General features: G+C 50.6%; 3 protein-coding genes across 3 annotated transcripts; 2 read left to right on the top strand and 1 right to left on the bottom strand.

The window, feature by feature from the left end:
• Window positions 1-1,333: 1,333 nt before the first annotated feature.
• On the top strand, window positions 1,334-6,883 carry GGS23DRAFT_596695 (uncharacterized protein; the record flags this gene model as incomplete). The annotated part of the gene is made up of 6 exons (XM_051518513.1): window positions 1,334-1,514; window positions 1,587-1,841; window positions 1,909-2,035; window positions 2,107-2,418; window positions 2,500-3,762; window positions 3,829-6,883. The coding sequence occupies 6 exons, from the start codon at window positions 1,334-1,336 to the stop codon at window positions 6,881-6,883; spliced, it is 5,193 nt and encodes a 1,730-aa protein (XP_051372230.1).
• Window positions 6,884-9,095: 2,212 nt separating this feature from the next.
• On the top strand, window positions 9,096-9,872 carry GGS23DRAFT_596694 (GPI-GlcNAc transferase complex, PIG-H component-domain-containing protein; the record flags this gene model as incomplete). Its single annotated transcript, XM_051518512.1, has 1 exon — window positions 9,096-9,872. The coding sequence occupies one exon, from the start codon at window positions 9,096-9,098 to the stop codon at window positions 9,870-9,872; it is 777 nt and encodes a 258-aa protein (XP_051372229.1).
• Window positions 9,441-12,328, bottom strand: GGS23DRAFT_567401 (pseudouridine synthase). The gene has a single exon (XM_051516335.1). The coding sequence runs from the start codon at window positions 12,002-12,004 to the stop codon at window positions 10,148-10,150; it is 1,857 nt and encodes a 618-aa protein (XP_051372228.1). The 5' UTR covers window positions 12,005-12,328; the 3' UTR covers window positions 9,441-10,147.
• Between the last annotated feature and the right edge of the window lie 6,887 nt (window positions 12,329-19,215).

Genomic DNA, 19,215 nt, shown 5'->3' with positions numbered 1-19,215 from the left:
CCCCCTGATAGATAGCCGTTCCCTATGCACCCCAAACGTGCTTCCAGCTCGGCAATGCATGATCAACGCCTCTAGCTAATGTCACTCACCTTGGTCCCTTTCTATTCCCAGCCTTCGGCCTAGTGGCGAAGCTGGTCGAGCCACCCGGGACGTCAAGGGCAACCAACAGGAGAAGGGAGAGGAGAGAGAAGAGGTGAGGCTAATTATATCGGGCATCGTGATATACTGTGCCCTCCCGAACATCCCCTGTCTCGCATGATCCATCGCACTACTGTATCGAGGGCGATTCGATCACCTTGGTACCCTGAACCGCACCCTGTCCACTCGGTAGGCGAGTGGCCGATTAGACCCCTGCGCGATGCTGCCAATGCATGTACAGAGACTGGGCTTAGCCGGACCCGTACCCGCTCGAGATATGGCCTCTCGGTTCTTTACTACGTAGTATGTGCGATCTGGGCCATTGAGAGGTCAGAACAACTCCTCTTTAGGCGCTGGACTTCTTGACAGAGATACACGCCTTATTTGCTCTCCCACCCCCCCCCTCTCCTTCCAATAGCTCGCCCGTAGGTGTTATGTATGTCTCTCTGCGTGTGTGCCATTTCCTCTACTTCTTCGCCTCCTAATCCAACACCCAAGTTGCTCCTGTCCAATTCAGCATTCGATCCCGAACTCGGCTGATCGAGGAATCAGATGCAACCGGCGGGCGCCTCCCAGACATTATACCTCAAACGCAGTGACACTGCTGTCACCGTAGCACTCTCCACGAGGAGGTAATCAGGCTCGTACGCCGTCTCGCTACCTACCCTCTTCCCGCCCCTGGACCTCCTTCTCAACCTTTTTTTCTCCTCCCAACCTTCTCCAACCCATTTTCTTCTCTCGACAGAAGAAGAGAGAGAGAGAGCGCCACCAACAGCAGCACGCTACCGAGCTGCCGCAACGTAGCAGCGTGCTATCGTGGAACTAGGCGCTGTCGTCGACCTAATTGCGCGCACCTGACTCGCAAAACCGGCACGGTGGCTGAGGAACGTGGGCCGCGAGAGAGAAAGAAGTAACCTATCCGGGAACGGGAAGGCTTAGGTGTTGCGTGTGATGTTCGGGGGCCGAATTGTATAGCGCCCCGCTTGCCCTCGACACTGGAAGAGATCCTTCCGAGCGGGTATACACGCACGTACACAAGTTGAGGTGAGTTGGCTCGAATTGAGACCCGCTTGGCTTATAAGAGAGATCTCGGCCCCCTCCTCATAACCGCTATCCCACCTTCCCCGGGCGGATATCTATCTAGATGTGCCAGATAGACAAGATATTAACACGTCCGTAGGTCGCGGACACAGCGATGTCGTCCTCCAGCCATCAGGCGATGCCTCGCCATCGCACCGCACCCAAGGGCTCCGCCGGGCACTCCTCGAGACAAGGGAAAGTCGCTGCCGAGTCGATAGACTTCACGTCCCCGACTACTACACTCGTGAGATATTTCGAGCCCACGGCGGCCACAGCCGCAATGCTGCTATATGGACGTGAGTGAAGAAGGAATTCGAGCCACCCGCGGGCTTGAGAGGTAGTAGAGAAGAGACTAATACCCGGGATAGAGGGCAGCTCCGTAGTCGTCGCACACCATGACACCTTAACGATCGAAAGGCGGTTCTCACGCCATTCTGCAGAGGTACAGTTGTTAGCCGTAGATACGCAGAGCGAGATTGGGGCCGGCCGGCTGGTCGTCAGCTACGACCTGGACATGACCGCGATCGTTTGGGACCTAATGACAGGCGATGAAGTCGCCCGGTTTGCTTCGTACGAGACTCTGACGTGCGCCGCCTGGATGCGTAACGGAAACGTCGCATTCGGTAGGTCTCCCACGGAGGGGGAGGCATTTTTTTTCACCCGTCTATATAGCTAACATTGTGGTGCCAGGGAACACGCAAGGAAATATCATCCTCTTTGAGCCTACCACCTCCGAGCATATCTCGGCCCGGACAATTGACCAGATACCGGTAACTGCTCTAGCCCCGGCGTCCGACTGCAGAACATTTGCCATTGGGTAAGTTTCAAGCCTCGTCCCGACTCCGCTTTCTGTGTTCGTGTAGCTTGTTCCTGACTAGCCCTTTGAAGGTATCAAAACGGCTCTCTCTTGATAGCCACTCTTCAGCCTAGGTTCACTATCCTGCACAATCTGAGCACCTCGAGAGCCCCGTCGCCGATCGTGAACTTGGCTTGGCACGCGTCATCTTCTCGCCAGAAGTCGGACATGTTGGCTGTGCAGACCAACGATGGTGACCTGAGAGTGTGGAGCGTGGCTAAGTCGTTCAGCAGCCAGGATCCCGCCAAGGTGGTCAGGATACTGAAGCGTACGGAGAATTACCAGAACGGTCCCAACTGGATGGGCTGGTCGAAGAATGGCCGCATAATCCAGTATTCCGAAGGGTAGGTCGACCCTCCATCATGCATGGACAAGGCTACGCGCGCGCTAAATCCACTCGATGCTAACGATGCTATTCGCTGTAGGGAGACCCTCTCGTGGGATGTTCGAACAAAACATGTCACCCACGACAGCATCCCGACTCTGGAACACGTCCGCGGCCTCGCCGTGTACGGTCCCGCGGCGACCTTGTTCACTCTAGGTGCCAATAACACCGTGCAGCAGTTCGATCTGAACACGCCGTCTCAGATTGTCGCTAACGTCCAGCACCCCGCAAATCTCTTGCCGCCGTCCCCGCCGGTCTCCATCGAGGAGCAGCCCGAGCAAGGGGTTGTTATCATTGGTACTTCCGAGTCGGACTCGTCTATCCCCCTCAATGCCGAGATTTCCGAAAGCGATGACGAGCACCTTTCGCCCATCGCGAGGATGGCGCAGAGGACCGGCCCTCCCTCGGAAGCTTACGATGACCAGGACAGGTACATGTTGGCGAGCCCGACATCCTCCAGAAGCCACGCCTCGACTCTCTCCAAGTCGTCTACCGGCTCCGGCACTAGAGGCCGATATCAGCCCTCCGTTATATCTCGTGGCATGACCGAGAATACTTACATCTCCGCAGGGTCTTCTCTTAGGTCCTCAGCAATGCCGCCGTACGGTGACAAGGACGCTTACTCCATTAGCAGCATGAGTTCGGCTTCTATAACTTCGTCATCGCGCTCCCATCATCACCGGCCTTCTCGATTGAGAAATGAGGTTTTGCCTAGCCCCGAGGAATCCAAGGTTAACGACCTCTTCAAGTTCACGAGGAGCCGTCTCCACGACATTCCATACAAGCATGCTCATTTAGCTGACCAAACTCTGTTGACCAATGATGACCTTCGTCGACAGATGCTGAGCATTATCTTCGGCTGGAATAGGGAGATTGAGGACCTCGTTCGGGACGAGATATCACGGCATCCTCTCGGCTCGCCGAGCCGCATTCTCCTCTCCAAGTGGCTCGGTGACATCGATGCGGACTTTATGACGGCGACATCCGAGAACATGACGTCGTCGGATTGGATGCTGCTTGCCCTAAGCGGAATTGGCGGCCAGGCCTCCCAGCACAAACTTGGGCGCGCGTACGTACAGCGCCTTTTGGAGAACGGAGATGTGCATGCTGCGGCGACGATCATGATAGGGATGGGGGACCAGAACGACGCGATTGAGATATACGTCTCTCATAAGAAGTACATGGAGGCTGTGATCTTGCTCTGCCTATTCTTCCCGCATGTTTGGGAACGCCAGGCCCAAGTTATCAAGAAATGGGGAGAGTTCGCCGTTCAGCACGGCCAGCAACAACTGGCGATCCGTTGGTAAGTGAGGAGAGCACAGGGCGAATGTCCCAGCCATTATGAAGCCTCGCTAATTACATCAACTAGCTTCGCTTGCACCGGTGTTGAATCCAGCGAGCCCTGGACCTCGCCGTCTGCAGCTCAAGTAACCTTCCAGAGCCTCAACTCGAGCATCCCAGAGATTCTCAGCCCACCGTTGTCTCCTCCGGGCCTGAATCGCGGGCCACAACGCAGCATCGCAAAGACCTCCGCGCTGAAGCTTATCACGTCGTTCGGCGAACAAGGCAAGAAGTCGAAGTTCTTTGCAGCCGGTGGCGCTGATGGGGGTCAGACTCCCATTGCAGCAGGTGTCACGCCAATTGCCGAGTCTGCTATTTCGCCTGGCGTTCAGGATCCTAGCACCGCATTCCTTCGCCCGTCACAGCGAAGTGCCTTCAACACGCCGGCCTCTGCGAAACCCACTACGCCCGGTGGCTTCGGACGGCAACGCCTCCCTTCGATCGGAGAGATCCCAGCTAACGCCCTCTCTCGTAACCTGGTGAAGAGAGATCTGCCAGTGCCTCCGAGTGACCCTAACCCTGAGGCGGGCCAAACCCCCAACCGTGTGCAGCATGCTCACAAGCCCTCCACCGAAGAGCAGTTCAATGCTGGTATATCCGTCCCCAGGTCCGCCACGGCGAGCCCGAGGATGGTGAACGAGAGTCGTCGTCAAAAGGATCCGCCTCCTCCTTCGCCGTCGCCTGCATCGCTCCACGCTCTTATGCAGCAAGGCCGCTCGAGCCGGAACGGGGCCCGAGAGCGAAAGCCCGAGGGGATGCAGCTGAAGATCCAGTCCCTCGAGACCGCGATGAATAGCGACGTGACGTCCCCAGAGCAGTCGGTGGCATCTTCCACTCGCTTCCATTGGCCGACCCGTCGCCGCGGGCCCGGGTCAATTGCCAGCTCCGTCACGTCAAGCTCCAGCGTAGGACGGGGTTACCGTGCCCAAGGGGGCCAGGGTGCCCGCGGTTTGAACGAGTACATACACAGCCTGGACACCGCACAGCATTACTCGCGGAAGCAGCGCAGCCGTGAAGGTAGCCGCCACCGCCAGGAGACCCGGAGCCGCGAGAGCAGCCGTAATCGTGTGGGCGGTACGCGAGAGAGCTCAGAGGACCGAGGCAGGGGTGTTTCTCGAAATTGGACTCCCAAACCTGCCAAGCGGTCCCCTACTTCGCCGGTCCCCATGTCACCCGAAGACCTTATCAACCTGGGCACTCCCATGCACATTGATACTAGTCTGATGGACGAAGCGATGACGCCGATGGTGTCCGACCTCCCAGAGCCATTGTCCACTGTGCGAAAGTCGAGCCAGATCCGGCATATGTCGCCGGGAAGCGCTCGCATCACCAGCCGTGCTTCGAGCCGTGCCGGTCGCCAGAGAAGTCAGGAGCGGAGGCCCCCGGCGCTCGAATTACGTGGTAGAAGCCAGAGCCGTGGTGACGGGGCTATTGTGAGATCGCCCTCATCGCCGCTGCCCATGTCGGCTCCCATGAACTTCTACGGTTCGGACGACGAGGAGGACTATAAGGCTGCCGTCGCCGCGAAGGAGTCGTTTAGGAATAGGCACAACCGCAGTGGAAACCTCAGCGCGAAGGACCCGGCGTCGCCCGCCGTCTCTCGGGCTCGGGATCGGTCAGAGAGCCGCCGCAGGAAGAACAAGACTCCTGCCGACCAGGAGGTTGCTCCCGTGGCGGCGCCGGTTGTGGTGCCGGCCGTCCAGCTAGCGCCCAAGCCACCCCAGCAGCAGACGAGCGCCCCGCAAGCCGGAGATCTCAAGCTAATCTCTGCCGAAAGACAGTTGAAGAAAGAAGCGGCGGCCCGTGAACTAGAGGAGCGTCGCAAATCTCTCGCGCGCCGCCCCTCCGCACCGCCGATCCCTCACCCAGATGAGTTGTCCCCTATCGTGTCTCGCCCACCGAGCGCGTTTGAATTCCCTCACACAATGATGATGGCTCCGAGGGACATGCCGGCCAGAAGTCATACCGCCGACCCCCATAGGAGCCCTCACGCGCACGCGCGCGGCGGGACCGCCCCGATGGTCGGTCTCCCGGCCACGCCTAAGGCGATGCGCCTCCAATTCGAGACTACCAAGCACGCGGTGCCACCAATCCCCGCATCTTACAAGGCGTCGCCGACGTCTTCGGGACAACCATCGCCCGACCGGCCCCCTAGTAACTCGCCGACGAAGTCTCCCTCCAAGTCTCCGGCCGAGTCGCCGACCAAGGTGCCGGAGAAGGAATCGGCGCCGCTCCTTACCCTCCTCCCGTCGACCGTCTACTCGCCTCCGTCGCGGCCGAACATCCCGAGATGCATGTCGGCGCCGATCCCCGAGGAGAACCCAGCCCGCGCTACCCCGCACCAGCAGGGCATGCAGGCGAGCAACCAACCGGTGCGCAGGGGCTCCGTCTCGGCGCGAAAGATGAGCGTCGATACGAACGCTGGCATGCCCGTGATCAATGAGGCGCTCAGCCACGTTGAGCGGCACGCGCGACGTCCCTCGCGCGACGACCAGATCCCTCCGCCGCCACCGCCACCGCCACCGATGCTCAAGGAACTGCAGCATCTGGCAGTACCACCTCCGCCGCCGCCGGCGCCGATCCCGGGTTCGCGTCCCGGTGTGTTTCAGGCGGCCGGGTCCGGGACGATCGAGATCGTGATGGACGAGGAAGAGCAGCCGCAGAGCAACGCCGCCCCCGCGGCTGCCCCCGAGGCTCTAGCCGCAGTTGCGGCGGCGGCGCAGCAGGCGCAGCCCTCGAGCCCGCCCGTCTCGTCGCCGTCGCGCGGACACCACCGCGGGCGCAGCATCACGGACAACAGCATTGCGGGGCGCATCAGCCGCGCGACGGAGCGGATGCGGTCGGCGAGCCGGCCCCGCGCCAACTCGATCCTAGGCAGCCGCACCAAGTCGCCCGAGGCGGTCACGGTGCCGTACGAGAGCGTGCCGCCTCCGGCCCCCTACGTCAGCAACGGCAGCGGGGGGTTCGTCTCGCCGACGAGCCAGCAGGCACAGCTGGTGGAGCGCCACCCCCGCGAGGTCCGCGCCGCGTACCGGGAGCGGGAGCAGTTCGGCAGCGGGCTGCACGTCAGCGAGATGATCTAAGCCTGCCGTTAACCTCGTTCCCTATCTAAGTTGCAATATTACGCCTTCGTCTCGTCAACTCTTGGGTTTCCCATCATTTTTTTCTAGTTTTCCCAAACTTCGTCTCTTGGCCCCCTTGGGCATTGTATCCTTCTATTCTCTCTCTAAGCGAATTTCGATCACGCGAAGGTGGTCGCCCGTTTCGCCCCCTTCTCTTCCGATTCCCTCGATTCCTTTTGCTCTTTCTGCATGGCGTCGGCGTCGTTGCCTTCTGATTCTCTACCTATCGCATTATTACTATACTCTCTTCGGAAATTTTGATACCACTTCTTGACCTTTTTGACTCTTTTTCGGATGCTAGGCCTCTCCCCGTTTAACGCGCCCGCCATTATTATCTGTATGCCTATTTTCTTGTAGTTTCAACATATGCATTACATTATTCTCCCTAATGGCATCACGGGCGAGCAATCGACGACGACAGAAAATTATCATTCTCCCCCCCCCTCCTTGTCATCCGCTCCCTTCACCCACCAACTCGGGGTTTTTTTTAGTTCGTCTTCGCTTCGGAATTACTTGTACACTTCATCCGTACCTACTGTCTTTTTGGAGGTGTGGCAAGTGAGTGGCTGGGAAAGATCGTCAATACCCACGGTCTCGGCGTCGCGCAAGCCCGCCGGGGACCCTGATCACGATTTATGACCGATGGAGCGGAAAGAAGGAAGCTAGCTATCTTTAAGGGGAGGGCGACGGAAAGCGAAAAAAGCGAGGACGAAGTCGCGACGAACCGGGAAGCCGAAGGAGTAGGTAGCTAGCCTGCGACGAGGTGGCAGGGGAGGAAGAAGAGGCTGGTTGTACAGAATGGCATTGCGGCAGTACAGTGAGCCTGCGTGATTATGATGATGACGATATCCGGACAAGACACGGCAGAGGAGAGAAACGTATAGGGGCAGGGGAAAACAAAAAAGGGGGTGGTGAAGGAAGAATTCCGAAGAGAAAAGACGTTAAAAAAAACTCTAAAAAAAACCCCCCGACACGCAAAAGTCATGATGACAAGAATGGTGCTGCCTCACGGCATCCTTGTACTTCGCTTCTAACCCCTTTACCATTTGCCTTGGGAGATTTTGATAGTCTGTTATATAGTTCGTGCCCGCCCCTACCTAGTTAATTGGAGAGTTCCTACGATGCGTCGCCGCTTGTGTGTCAGTTGCGAATGATGAAGTGTGGATGTTGAGTTAGCCTAAGCTGTTGTTACGTGGGTTGCACGGAGATGCTAAGAGCGTGTGTGCTCCTATGGGAGCGAGGTCAGGTGACAGTGATGGATGGGCAATGCTGAAGGTCGGCGCAGGGGCCCAGGGAGAGAAACCACTTCGGCGGAGGTCTCGGATTCAAATGCCTGCAACGGACAGGCTTTTCACAGGCCGCGCAGGGCAGCGACAAGGCACGCAAGGGACGGAGGCCGTAGGGGAAGCCGTGGGAAATATCGCAGCAAAGAAAGAGGGCGGGTGTGTTGGGCGGTGTGGTGGTTTTTTTTAAAAAAAAAAAGTATAGGTAAAAAAAAATAATGGGAGTTGACAATCTCCATCTCACGCCTCTAGCCCAAGTCTCCGGGTCCAACGTGTTCCGCCACACCACGCGACGGGGGAGATTCTCTGCAGAGTGAAGCCTCCCTGAAGGGTGCTCTCCATTTCCTAGGACCGCCTAGTCGACACTAGTTACCTAAGCGGACAGGCGATCACCGCGGCGTTTGCAGCGGGCGCGACACGGAGGTTCTGATGGAATTGGGAGTAGCGGCGTGAGCATTGCAAGCGCCTTCAACCGATATGACCATTACAGTCGAAGATTCGCCGTTGCTATCTCGCCTGATAAACGCCCCTCGCAGCGCTGCCGGGTAAAGTGCGGGCTATCGGGGTCGGTGCGAGGTTACCTCCGATGTTGGGCCGCCTTGAGTACCTACGTACTTGAGTACCTCCTAATCTTCCTCCAACAGATCGAGCCACCGCTACAGCTAGGGTACCAACCTGCCTACAACATCGCCGAGTTCCATCACGCCCTGTACCACCACTACCACCATACGAGATGGCCCACGACGGCCGCTGCTAAAGTCGCGGTGCGCACGCAGCGCCGTAGCGCGTACCCTACTAAACAAACCCATTCCTCCCCTCTCTCGACACCAAACCGCGCTTTCGGACCACCTCTTCCCTCCCCCCGTCGACATCCTAACCCTCCCGCCGCCATGCTCACCACCGCGCCCTACCTGCGCACGCGGCGGCCCTCGCCCACCACCGCCGAGTTCATCGTGTCGACGCTGGCGCCGCCGACGCCGGCGCGGCGTCTCGCGCTCGCGGGCGTGTACCTCTTGCGGCTGGCGCTGGCGCTGGGCGTGCTGCTGCTCGCGTACGCGAGCTGGGCGCAGAGCCCGTACGCGCCCACCACCACCACCACCACCACCGCCGCCGCCTCCTCCTCGCCGTTCTCGCGGGCGCGCGGGGCGCTGGACGCGGCGCTGGGCGCGACGGCGGCGGGGCGGGCGGTGGCGCGGGCGGCGGGGGCGGTGCCGGGGTGGGCGCTGGGGCCGGGGGCGGCGGCGGCGCTGTGGGCGCTGTCGCGGCGGGTCGGGGCCGAGGAGCGGCTGCTGGTGCTGCGCGGGCTGGGCATCCAGACGCGGTCGAGCGGGGCGTCGGTGCTGGCGGCGCTGGCGGCGGCCGACGGCGGCAGCCGCACCCGCTTCGTCCCCACCGCCAAGATCGTCGACGTCCTCCTCCACGAGGCCTTCCGCGGCTTCGAGGTCCGCCACTACCTCGCCGTCGTCGTCGACGGCGAGGACGACCTCCTCCTCGTCTTCCCCCGCCTCCTCCCCCGCCCCCGCATCCTCGAGGCCGTCTGGCGCGGCGTCCGCGAGTGCCTCTACGACACCGATGCTCCGCCTCCTCGCGCCCCCGCCGCCTCCCTGCCCCCGCCCGAGGGCGCTCGAGTCTGGAAGGCCCGCCGCCGGGATCTGCAGGTCGAGTAGGATAGCGTAACGGTGGGGAATGCCGCAGATGGCTAGTTCGGAACGATACGCAGATGGTCGAGGACGCTAGAAAAGCAGACGCGGACAGGTTGGCGGATTGTTATTAGGTACCTATAATTTGCCATTGGGTGGAGCGTGGAGTTACTCGGGGGATACACAAGGATATATCTGAAACACGGCATCCGTATACAGTGTCAACGGGTTGTCTTGTACATAATCTATCATTTCATCCTTAATATTCATTCCTTGGATCGTTGACCCAGTTCTTCTATCTTCTATCCGGACGCCTGGTCCAACGCCACAGGCGCCTCCACCTGGGCTGCCTCGGCCTCGGCCTCGGCGGCAGCGAGATCCCTCGCCGCGACCCTCTTCCTTTCGAGCGCCTCCCTCATGTCCGCGGCGGACGCGTAGCCTTTCTTCTGCGCCTCGCGGTCGAAGATCTCCTCGGGCGCGGGGATTCGCGGCTTCTCCAGCACGGGCTGGTAGCGGCCGGCCTGGCGGGCCGTGTTGCCGCCCTCGAAGACCCAGCGCGTGGGGCGGGTCCGCGCCGGCGCCGACCGGTGCTGGCCCTCTGCGCCGTCGACCTGGGCGGCGATGGCGCCGAGCAGCTGCGCCGACAGGATCTCGTCCATCTTGCGCTCGCGCCAGTGCTCCCACGCGCGGGTCGCGACGCCCGTCGCGCCGTACCTGTCCTGGGCGTTCTCCTCGCCGAGGTACACCCACCGGAGCGCACGCGTGGGGTCTGCCACCCCGTCCCGCGGGAACACGCAGTCCCACAGCACGAGCGGCACCTCGTCCGCGAGCACGTAGCTCGGCCGCCGCGGCTCCGCCTCGACGTCGAGCAGGCGGTCCACGATCGACGGCGCCTCGAGCCCCTGCCCCACGAGGAACAGCACCGCCACCATGCACCGGATCTGGTGCCACAGGAACGCGTGGCCCCGGACGTGGAAGTAGTAGACGCTCGGGGCCCGGCGCGCCGACGCCGGCGGCACGAGGCCCGTGGCGGCGTCCGGCCGGAACTCGTCGCGGTCGAGGTGCGGCAGCCCCGTCTCGGCGCCGGGGAGCTCGACGATGTCGCTCTCGAAAATGCGCCGCTCAAAGTTCATGGTCACCTTGCTCGCGTCGACACGGCAGAAGTTACGGAAGTCGTGGACGCCTTCGAACTTCTTGGCAGCCGCGCGCATGGCCTCAATGTCGAGCCAGCCGCCCTTGACCGCGGCGCCCGCGACGCCGGCGGCAGCAAGCTCTGGGTTCTCGAGATGCGCTGGCAGCGGTGAGAAGGCCGGCTGCGTGAAGAAGTAGCGGTACTGCCGCCCGCCGCAGTCGTACCGCGCTGAAAAGTCAGCCGGCGTCGTGGGGCACCAGGCGAGCATCCGGATCTCGGGCGGCAGGAGCCGGTTCAGCATCCGGCAGTACGGAAGCTCGTCTCGGACGTCGTCGAATTCGCACTCGGAAGCTTGCTCGGCCTCGTCACCTCCTTCTCCTGCCCCTAGGCCTGCTTGCGTCGCTGCCGCCGCCGCCGCCAGCTTCTCCTCGCGTCTCAAGGGCCTGTTGCTCCGGACCCGGAGCGCGATGACCTGGCCGAACGCGCTGACGCCGCGGTCGGTGCGGCCGCACTTGGAGTAGCCCCAGGGCTCCCAGTCGACGACCTCGGGGCGCTCGGGGAAGATGAGGCAGGCCTTGACGAGGGCGTTCCAGAGCTCCTCCTCGATGGACGGCGCGTTGGCGTCGGCCGAGAACTCGAAGCCGCCGAAGTCTTTGCCCAGGTACGCCAGCTTGAAGGCCACCAGCCGCATCGAGTACTTGGACGCGTCGATCTTGCGCGCGACCTTCTTCTTCTTCGGTGGCGGCGGTTGGCTGTCCGACGGGCCGCCTGCGGCGAGCTCGCCGCCTTCCTCCGGCGGCTGGGCCCCCCCCGCGCGGAGCAGCTCCTCCTCCAGCTTCCGCACCCGGGCGATCAGCGCCGCCTTAGTCCACCGCTCGTACGCGAGCCGGTCCCCGTCCATCGTCTTGAGACTCGCCGCAGCGAGCCCCGTGGAAAAGCCACACCAGCCCCCGCGGCGGGGAGCGGAGAGGGCGGTCGCAAGCGATCTCAGGAGGCGCGGGCTACACCTCCCGCTGGAGATCCTCATTCATCCCCCTCCCGATAGGGGTCGTATCCTCGAGAGGATAGGACTATTCGTGCTTTAGATGTTTTGGCGGGGGGAGGGGAAGAAAGGAGGCGAAGATGTCGTTGGTCGTTTTAGTGAAGAAGTAGAAATGAATTCCGATTTGGCGCTAGGGAGGGAGAAGAGAGACAGAGAGAGAGGTATGTAAAAGAATTGTGATAAAAAGAATATCTACCATTAGGTACATGGGGTCTTATCTACGGAGTCGCATAGCTACAACTGGGAAAAAACTCCACTTTTCGGTACGTACACCCTAGGGGTGTGGTAGGTAGGAAGGTGCAGGTTGAATATTTAATTATACGTAGGGAAGGAGCTACCCTCTGGTTAGGTCGGCCAATAGGTAAGCTAGACTACCCCTTCGCGAGCTAGGTATTTTATATAGGTTTATATAAAATAAGGCCCGAATTATTCTACTTCGTAGAATAATTCGGGCTTATTTTTAACGTAAACGCTAAAAATAATAACTTATCCGGAGGATAGAGAGATATAGAAAGTATACTTAGTTTATTTAATAACGATTTTTAGAGCTACGAACTTTATTTATTATAGAAAACCTAGAAAACGCAAGAAATTATATATAGAAAACTTATAGTTCATACGAAACTATTTTTTATAAATTCGAAACTAGTTTAAATTTTTACGTTAACGTATATTATATTAAGTAAAGCGTATATTATTTACGATAAAAAACGTATATAGTAAAACGAATTTAAAAAGAATAAAACATAAAAGAAATCTAGTATAGAAAATTTTTTTTAAAGTTAAAATTACGTAGGTACGTAATTTCTATATTAAAAAAGGGCGTTATACCTAATAAAACTACGAACCCCTTAAACTTATATCTTTATTACTTCTTTCTACGTTTCTTTTCTACTTTTTTCTACGTACCCGTATTTTTTTCTCGTAATATACGTAGGATTTCTCGTAATAATTCGTTACTAAAAAGAGCGTTAATATTTAATCCTTATTACTCTATAACCCGCTTTTCCGCCTTCCGGATTACTTTTCTAGTTTTCTTATAGACTTTATTAAAAGCCTACTTTAAATTAAAATTTCTACGTTAGCGTACTTTATTATATATTAACGTACCTTTTTATTAATTTTTTTAAAATCGAAAGCTTTTTTTAATTCTATAAATTTAACGAGCTCTAGCTCGGCCTCCCGGGGTACCTTAGCGTAAACGTAATAGCCCTTATAATAATAGTAGTAGCGATTATTTTTTATACTTTGTCACGTAGGCATGTACCCCTAGTGGGAACCACCTAGCTTACCTAAGCTAGCTAAGTACTACTATATATACCTATAGATCGCTCCATACTCTCTAATAGCTTTCCTTCTTTTCTAGTTAATTAATATATACCTTCTTACCCTTATTTTATTACTTTCCTTACGAATAACTTATTAACCTAAGCTTAGCTCTCGCTAGCTACGTAATAATTATAAGCCCGGGGTACTTTTAAGGAGCTATTATTACTTAAGTTATTTTAATATAAGTAAGTAATACATTTATCTATTTCTTAAATCTTACGATTATACTTCCTTCTTATTTCTATACCGGTACTCTATCCTTATATCTAGTAATAAATAATCGCTTACCTATTTTATTATAACGACTAATACGTCCGAATTCTCCTTAAATAAGATTCCTATTAACGTTTACCTACGAGCTTACGATAAATAGTTACGTTAATTCCTTACGCTTAAATCGATAGTTATTTAATTCGGTATCTAAAAGGACGTTAATCTAAATAGAGCTAAGTTTAACGCTACTCGAGTCGTAGTAAGTACTCTTAAGGAATATATTACTTAAAAGAACGAACTCCTTAAAGAAAACTATAAGAAAGCTATCTACGAATAAGCGTCGATCCTAACCGAAGACCGAGGAAATTAACTACTAAAGCCTAAGGTACGAACTCGAAAGTAATAAACGGCAGCGTATAATAAGCTCGTCTCCTAGTAAATAACGATCGAAGCTTAGGTTATAGCTACTAATAAGTAATATAAGGTCCTCTATAGCTAGATTCTCGTATTTATTTCTATAGGTTTTCTTAAGGTAGTTAATATGGAAATATAGTTCCTAAACCTTAACCCGACTATTTAAAATCTCGTAAAGATTTTCCGTAAGTAAATTACTCCTACCGAAGCCGCTATTAAAACGCTCGTTAAACGAAAATATCATAAGGTACTTTAGAAAATAAAAGCAGGTACCTATAATCCTAAGTAATTCTACGTTATATAATAACATACCTTCCTTCGCGCTCGCGCCTATTATATTAACGAAATTAAAGGCGTTATAGGAGCAAAGGATTTCCTCGAAATAATTAAGGCTAAGATCGTAATCGACTAAGCCATACGGGTATTAATCGCTTTCATTAAAGCTAATAAACTCGGCGAATAACTAAAGACCTTTAAGTAATTAAACATCGTATTTAGCGCTCTTACTACCGAAAATAAGTAAAAAAGTAAATTAAGTTATAGAATTTTCGTAATAACCTACTAAGGACCGACTCTAGAACCGAAATTAGGTAATAGTAGCGGCTAAGGAAAAGTAACGAACTACGAATACCCTTATAAATCTAGAAATAAACTATACTTATAAGTAACTCGCTCTTATAAAATCCTATAGAAATCCGTTACTAATTAATCTATACGTAACCTAAAGCCGATCCCGGTTAATATCATACGAAAAATTAAGGCTAAATACGACTTACCTAAATACGCTAAGCTCCGAAACTAAATCAACCGCTAGGGATAAAACGTTCCCGTAAATAATATATCTAATAATCGCTCCGGAAACGAGAAAGGAAATAACTCTACTACCTAGCTAACTAATATTAACGTAATAATAATCGACCTACGTATCATATACCTATCTACCTAAATTAAGATCTATTCTATTATAAACCTAGTCCGATACCTACTATCGGAAAGTACCGTCTTCGATAACTATAAAGCAATCTACCTTATTAATAATCGTAATCTTCTAATAAAAGGGTCGTTCGTTCCCGCTAGAGACGGATAAACGGTCGAGGCTAATACTACGAGCTTTCCTATTACTAATACGGGTCGTAAGATTATCGAGAAATATATCTTAAATTAATCTAATAAGCCTACCTTTAATCTAAAGCTTAAGGACGTCGTACTTATTAAAGATTTCTACGTTAATATTATCTCTAAAGTAAAACTTCGTAGTATAGGTATTTAGTTTTACGGTTTAAATTATACTTTAAGGAATAAAACCCTCGAGAAAAGTACTATAATAAGAAAGCTAGAGCGACGCTTTAACCTAATCTTTTTTAAATTTAAATAATTCTTTTCTTATTCGTAAATCCTACCCGTAATACTATCTATAATACCATCGAACATTCTACGTAACGTAGCGTCGATCGTAATAATACCTTATTTCCCGGAAAGAAACGTCCGGTAAAGAAGATCAAAAGATACTACTAAATTAAAAAAAGACTCCGAGGTATTCTAGTACTAGCGAATAAGGCATCTTAATCCTAAGGCGCTTAAAGCCCTCGTTAAAAACGCCCGGAACGTTAAGATTAACGATATACCTATAATTAAGTACGAATATTATAATTAAGCGATAGGTAAGAGAGTAATCTCGCGCCGTTTATTAATATATCGCTCGCTACGTCCTTTTTAAAAGGTATACTAGGATCTATTTAACTACCCGGAAGGTTACGACGGATCTAAATAACTTATCGTAATTAAGGATAAATTTAACGAAATATTATAGGTTAAGACCCTAAAAAGTAAGCAAGGTCTACTAGTAATAAGAACTCTTCGACTCTTTAAAAGATAGGTTCGGAAATAATTCCGACTCTTAATCTATAAGATACGCTACGATAACGAACGCTTAATAATAAGTATTAAAAATATATCCGGATATAAGATCTAGGTAATAAAAAAAGGCATTAATCTCGAACTCCCGCCGGCTAATACTAAAAAGCTAACCGGTAAGGGAAAGAAAGCTAAATAAACTATTATCGTTAAATCGATTAAAATAAGGATTAAAGTAAGGCTACTAAAGAAACTATAGCCGGAAACCGTTAAAGCCGCGGCATATCTAATTAACATTAGCCCTAGCTAAGCTTATAATCTTCGCATACCTTACGAGCTCTTAAATACCTAGTTTAAGTAATACTTTAGATAGTATACTCCAGAGGTAATAAGAAAGCTAACAAGCGACCTACGACCGAACTAAAACGATATCTATACATACGGATATCGCGCGTATCCCTTAATAAAAGAACGTACCTAAGACCTTAATAAGAAAGGATTTAAAGTAAACCTACGAACTTATATCGGGTATTTAATAAGATATTATACTAATAACCTATACCGAATTTAGGTTCCTAAACTAAGTAAAGTAATCCTAACTAAGGATATAGTTTTTAACGAAGAAACGTTTTATAGCTAGATAAATAAACTAAAAGCTTAGTAACTCGAACGAAAAAAGATTAATCGAATAAATCTCTCGATACGTATAAGTAATAACGTTACTTAATTAATTATCGAAGTACTAAACCTATAAAATTCGCTCGTACCATTTAATCGAAAGCTAAGTAACGAATTAATTCCCCTCGGAAATAGCGAGCCTACCTCGGGTAACGAAGATCTAAACACGACTTAATCCGCCGGTCCTAACTCGGAAAAGGGGCAGCCTCTAGAAAAAGAACTAAAGATAAATTCCGATAATTTAAAATACGAAACGGCTAGGTCTAAAGACGAATAACCGCAAAAGCTAATAAAACTACTCGAATTAATCAAGTAAGAGATATAAAAATAACTCGAAACGGAAACCTAGGAAAAATTAAACGAAGAAGCGGATATACCCTATAGGCTCCCGAATCTAAAACTTACTCTAATCGTACCCGCGGAAGCTACGGAAAGTAAGAATACTCCGATAAGAAATACAAAGTAACCAGAGTTAGATACGGCTACTAATAAAAGCACCGAAAGTCCGGAGCAACGAATATACTTCGCCGACGGAATAAATACTCGGGAATAGCCTCTAGAATAATTAACTAAAAAAACGTATACTTCCTCCGAAAAAGAAAAGTAATATAACCTATCCCCGTAAACCACTTAGCGTAAGTAACGTAAAAGAAAGGTCCATCCTCCTACTATTCGTTATAATAAAAGGAAAAAAAAAGAAAGCCCGGAAAGGAATAAAGTAATAAGTAGCTTAAGTACTAAAGTCTACGTAACATCGGATAACCTAACGGCTAAGAGCAACCTCTTAAGAGATCGCTAGTTCGACTTCGTAACAACCTTCTAGCTTAATTAACTAAAAGGGTAATAAATAAAGAACTACGATAAATATATTACGCTATACTTAATTTTCGTAGCAGCCGTTAATTAAATAAAGGCCGAACGATTAGGCGTATCGCCTAATAAAATAAGAATTTACCGTAACGATTTACTTAAACCGCTAAAGATATAAAAGGACCTAAATAAGTATTCATTAGGAAAGCGATTTAAAGAGAACGCTAGATCTAAAATCAAAGCCTTCCTACGTATTAAAATATAGCATATTATTAATCGCAAACGGATAAAAATAAAGCTAATTCTATTAATATAAATCTTCGACTATAAATTCGACGAAGATAATTTCCTTACTACCTATAAGTCGCGTTTAATAACGCGAGGAAATTTATAACCTAAAGAGTTACTCGAGAATACTTACGTAACTACGTTAGTAACGAAATCGTTCCGTATAATAATAACTATCGCAGCCTAATTCGACCTCGAAGTCAATTAATATAACATTAAAAACGCATTCCTTAACGTAGTAAAACCGGAAAGCGACCTTATACCTATAGAATTACCAAACGGATTTAAGGAAGAGGAAAAATACGCCCTCGCTATAAAAATAATATACGGGTTTAAAGATTTACCCCTACTTTAATTCAAGGAAATCGAAAGTACCCTTAACCGCTTAAGACTTCAAAGCTCTCCAGAGAAGCCGTACTTATTCTATATAAAAAAACGAAAAGTCTTCGTACTAATATACGTAAACGATATATTAATTATAAATTATAAAAGCTTAAAAGCGATAGCCTAAAAGGTAGCTCAGGGGTTAAAGGATACCTATAAAACGAAAGAACTTAAACCGGTAAAGTAATATTTAGGGATCAAGGTAATACGTAATCGCAAAGCACGAACTATAACCTTAATATACGACGCTTATATCGAAAAGATTACTAAACGCTTTAAACTAACGGATAATAGTTAATTTCCGATAATACTACTATTAATTACCGAGCTAATAAAGTATATAAGCGTTACTTCGAAATAATAAGTTAAGAAATACCAGAAGAAAGTAGGGTTATTACTTTATAGCGTAATTATAATACGCCTAAACGTCGCTTTCGTAACGTCCTAACTATCCTATTTCCTAACTAATCTAGGACCTTAGTACTTTAAAGCGATTAATTAAACGATTAAATACCTATATACTACTCGCTTCCTTAGCATAAGGTATAAAGATAAAAGTAATAACGCTTAGATATTCTTAATTAATAATAACGCTTCGTTTATAAACGATTTTAAGTTAAGAAAGTCGTCTTAAGGATACGTAATATCCTTATTTAAAGGTCCGATTATATAAAGAGCCGTTCGCTAGAATATAATATCGATATCGACGATTAAAGCTAAACTACTCGTACTAAAGCATATAACTAAAAAAACGATAGCTCTTAAACGTTTCTTTAGGAATATTACCTTAGAGCTAGGAAAACCTTAGAGGATATATAGCGATAACTAGTAAACGATAAGACTAATAATAGAAAAGAAAGAAAGAATTAATACCAGGCTACGTTATATAAACATATAAAATATATAGCTACGTTAGGAATACCAAAAGGATACCTTCGAAGTAATTTATCTCCTTACTAACTAAATGCTAATAAACGGACTTACGAAAGCTTTATTACGTTAATCGTTCGAATACTTTAAAGCATTACTTAACCTATAGGACGCTTACGGAAAAATAATCATAATAATACTTAAAGAATCGCCGTAAGTACTAACGGTACGTAAATTCTTCCCTTAATTAATTAATATATAGGTATAAAATACTACCGCTATATAAAGATAGCTCTCCTTACCGTTAAATACCGAACTCGTATTACTCCTAGATCTTAATATAGAAAAGCTACTTT

Source organism: Durotheca rogersii (genome assembly GCF_024521655.1).
Source record: "Durotheca rogersii strain YMJ 92031201 chromosome Unknown GGS23scaffold_9, whole genome shotgun sequence".
In the NCBI taxonomy this organism is placed as follows: domain Eukaryota; kingdom Fungi; phylum Ascomycota; class Sordariomycetes; order Xylariales; family Xylariaceae; genus Durotheca; species Durotheca rogersii.
This window is presented reverse-complemented; position numbering and strand designations above follow the sequence as displayed.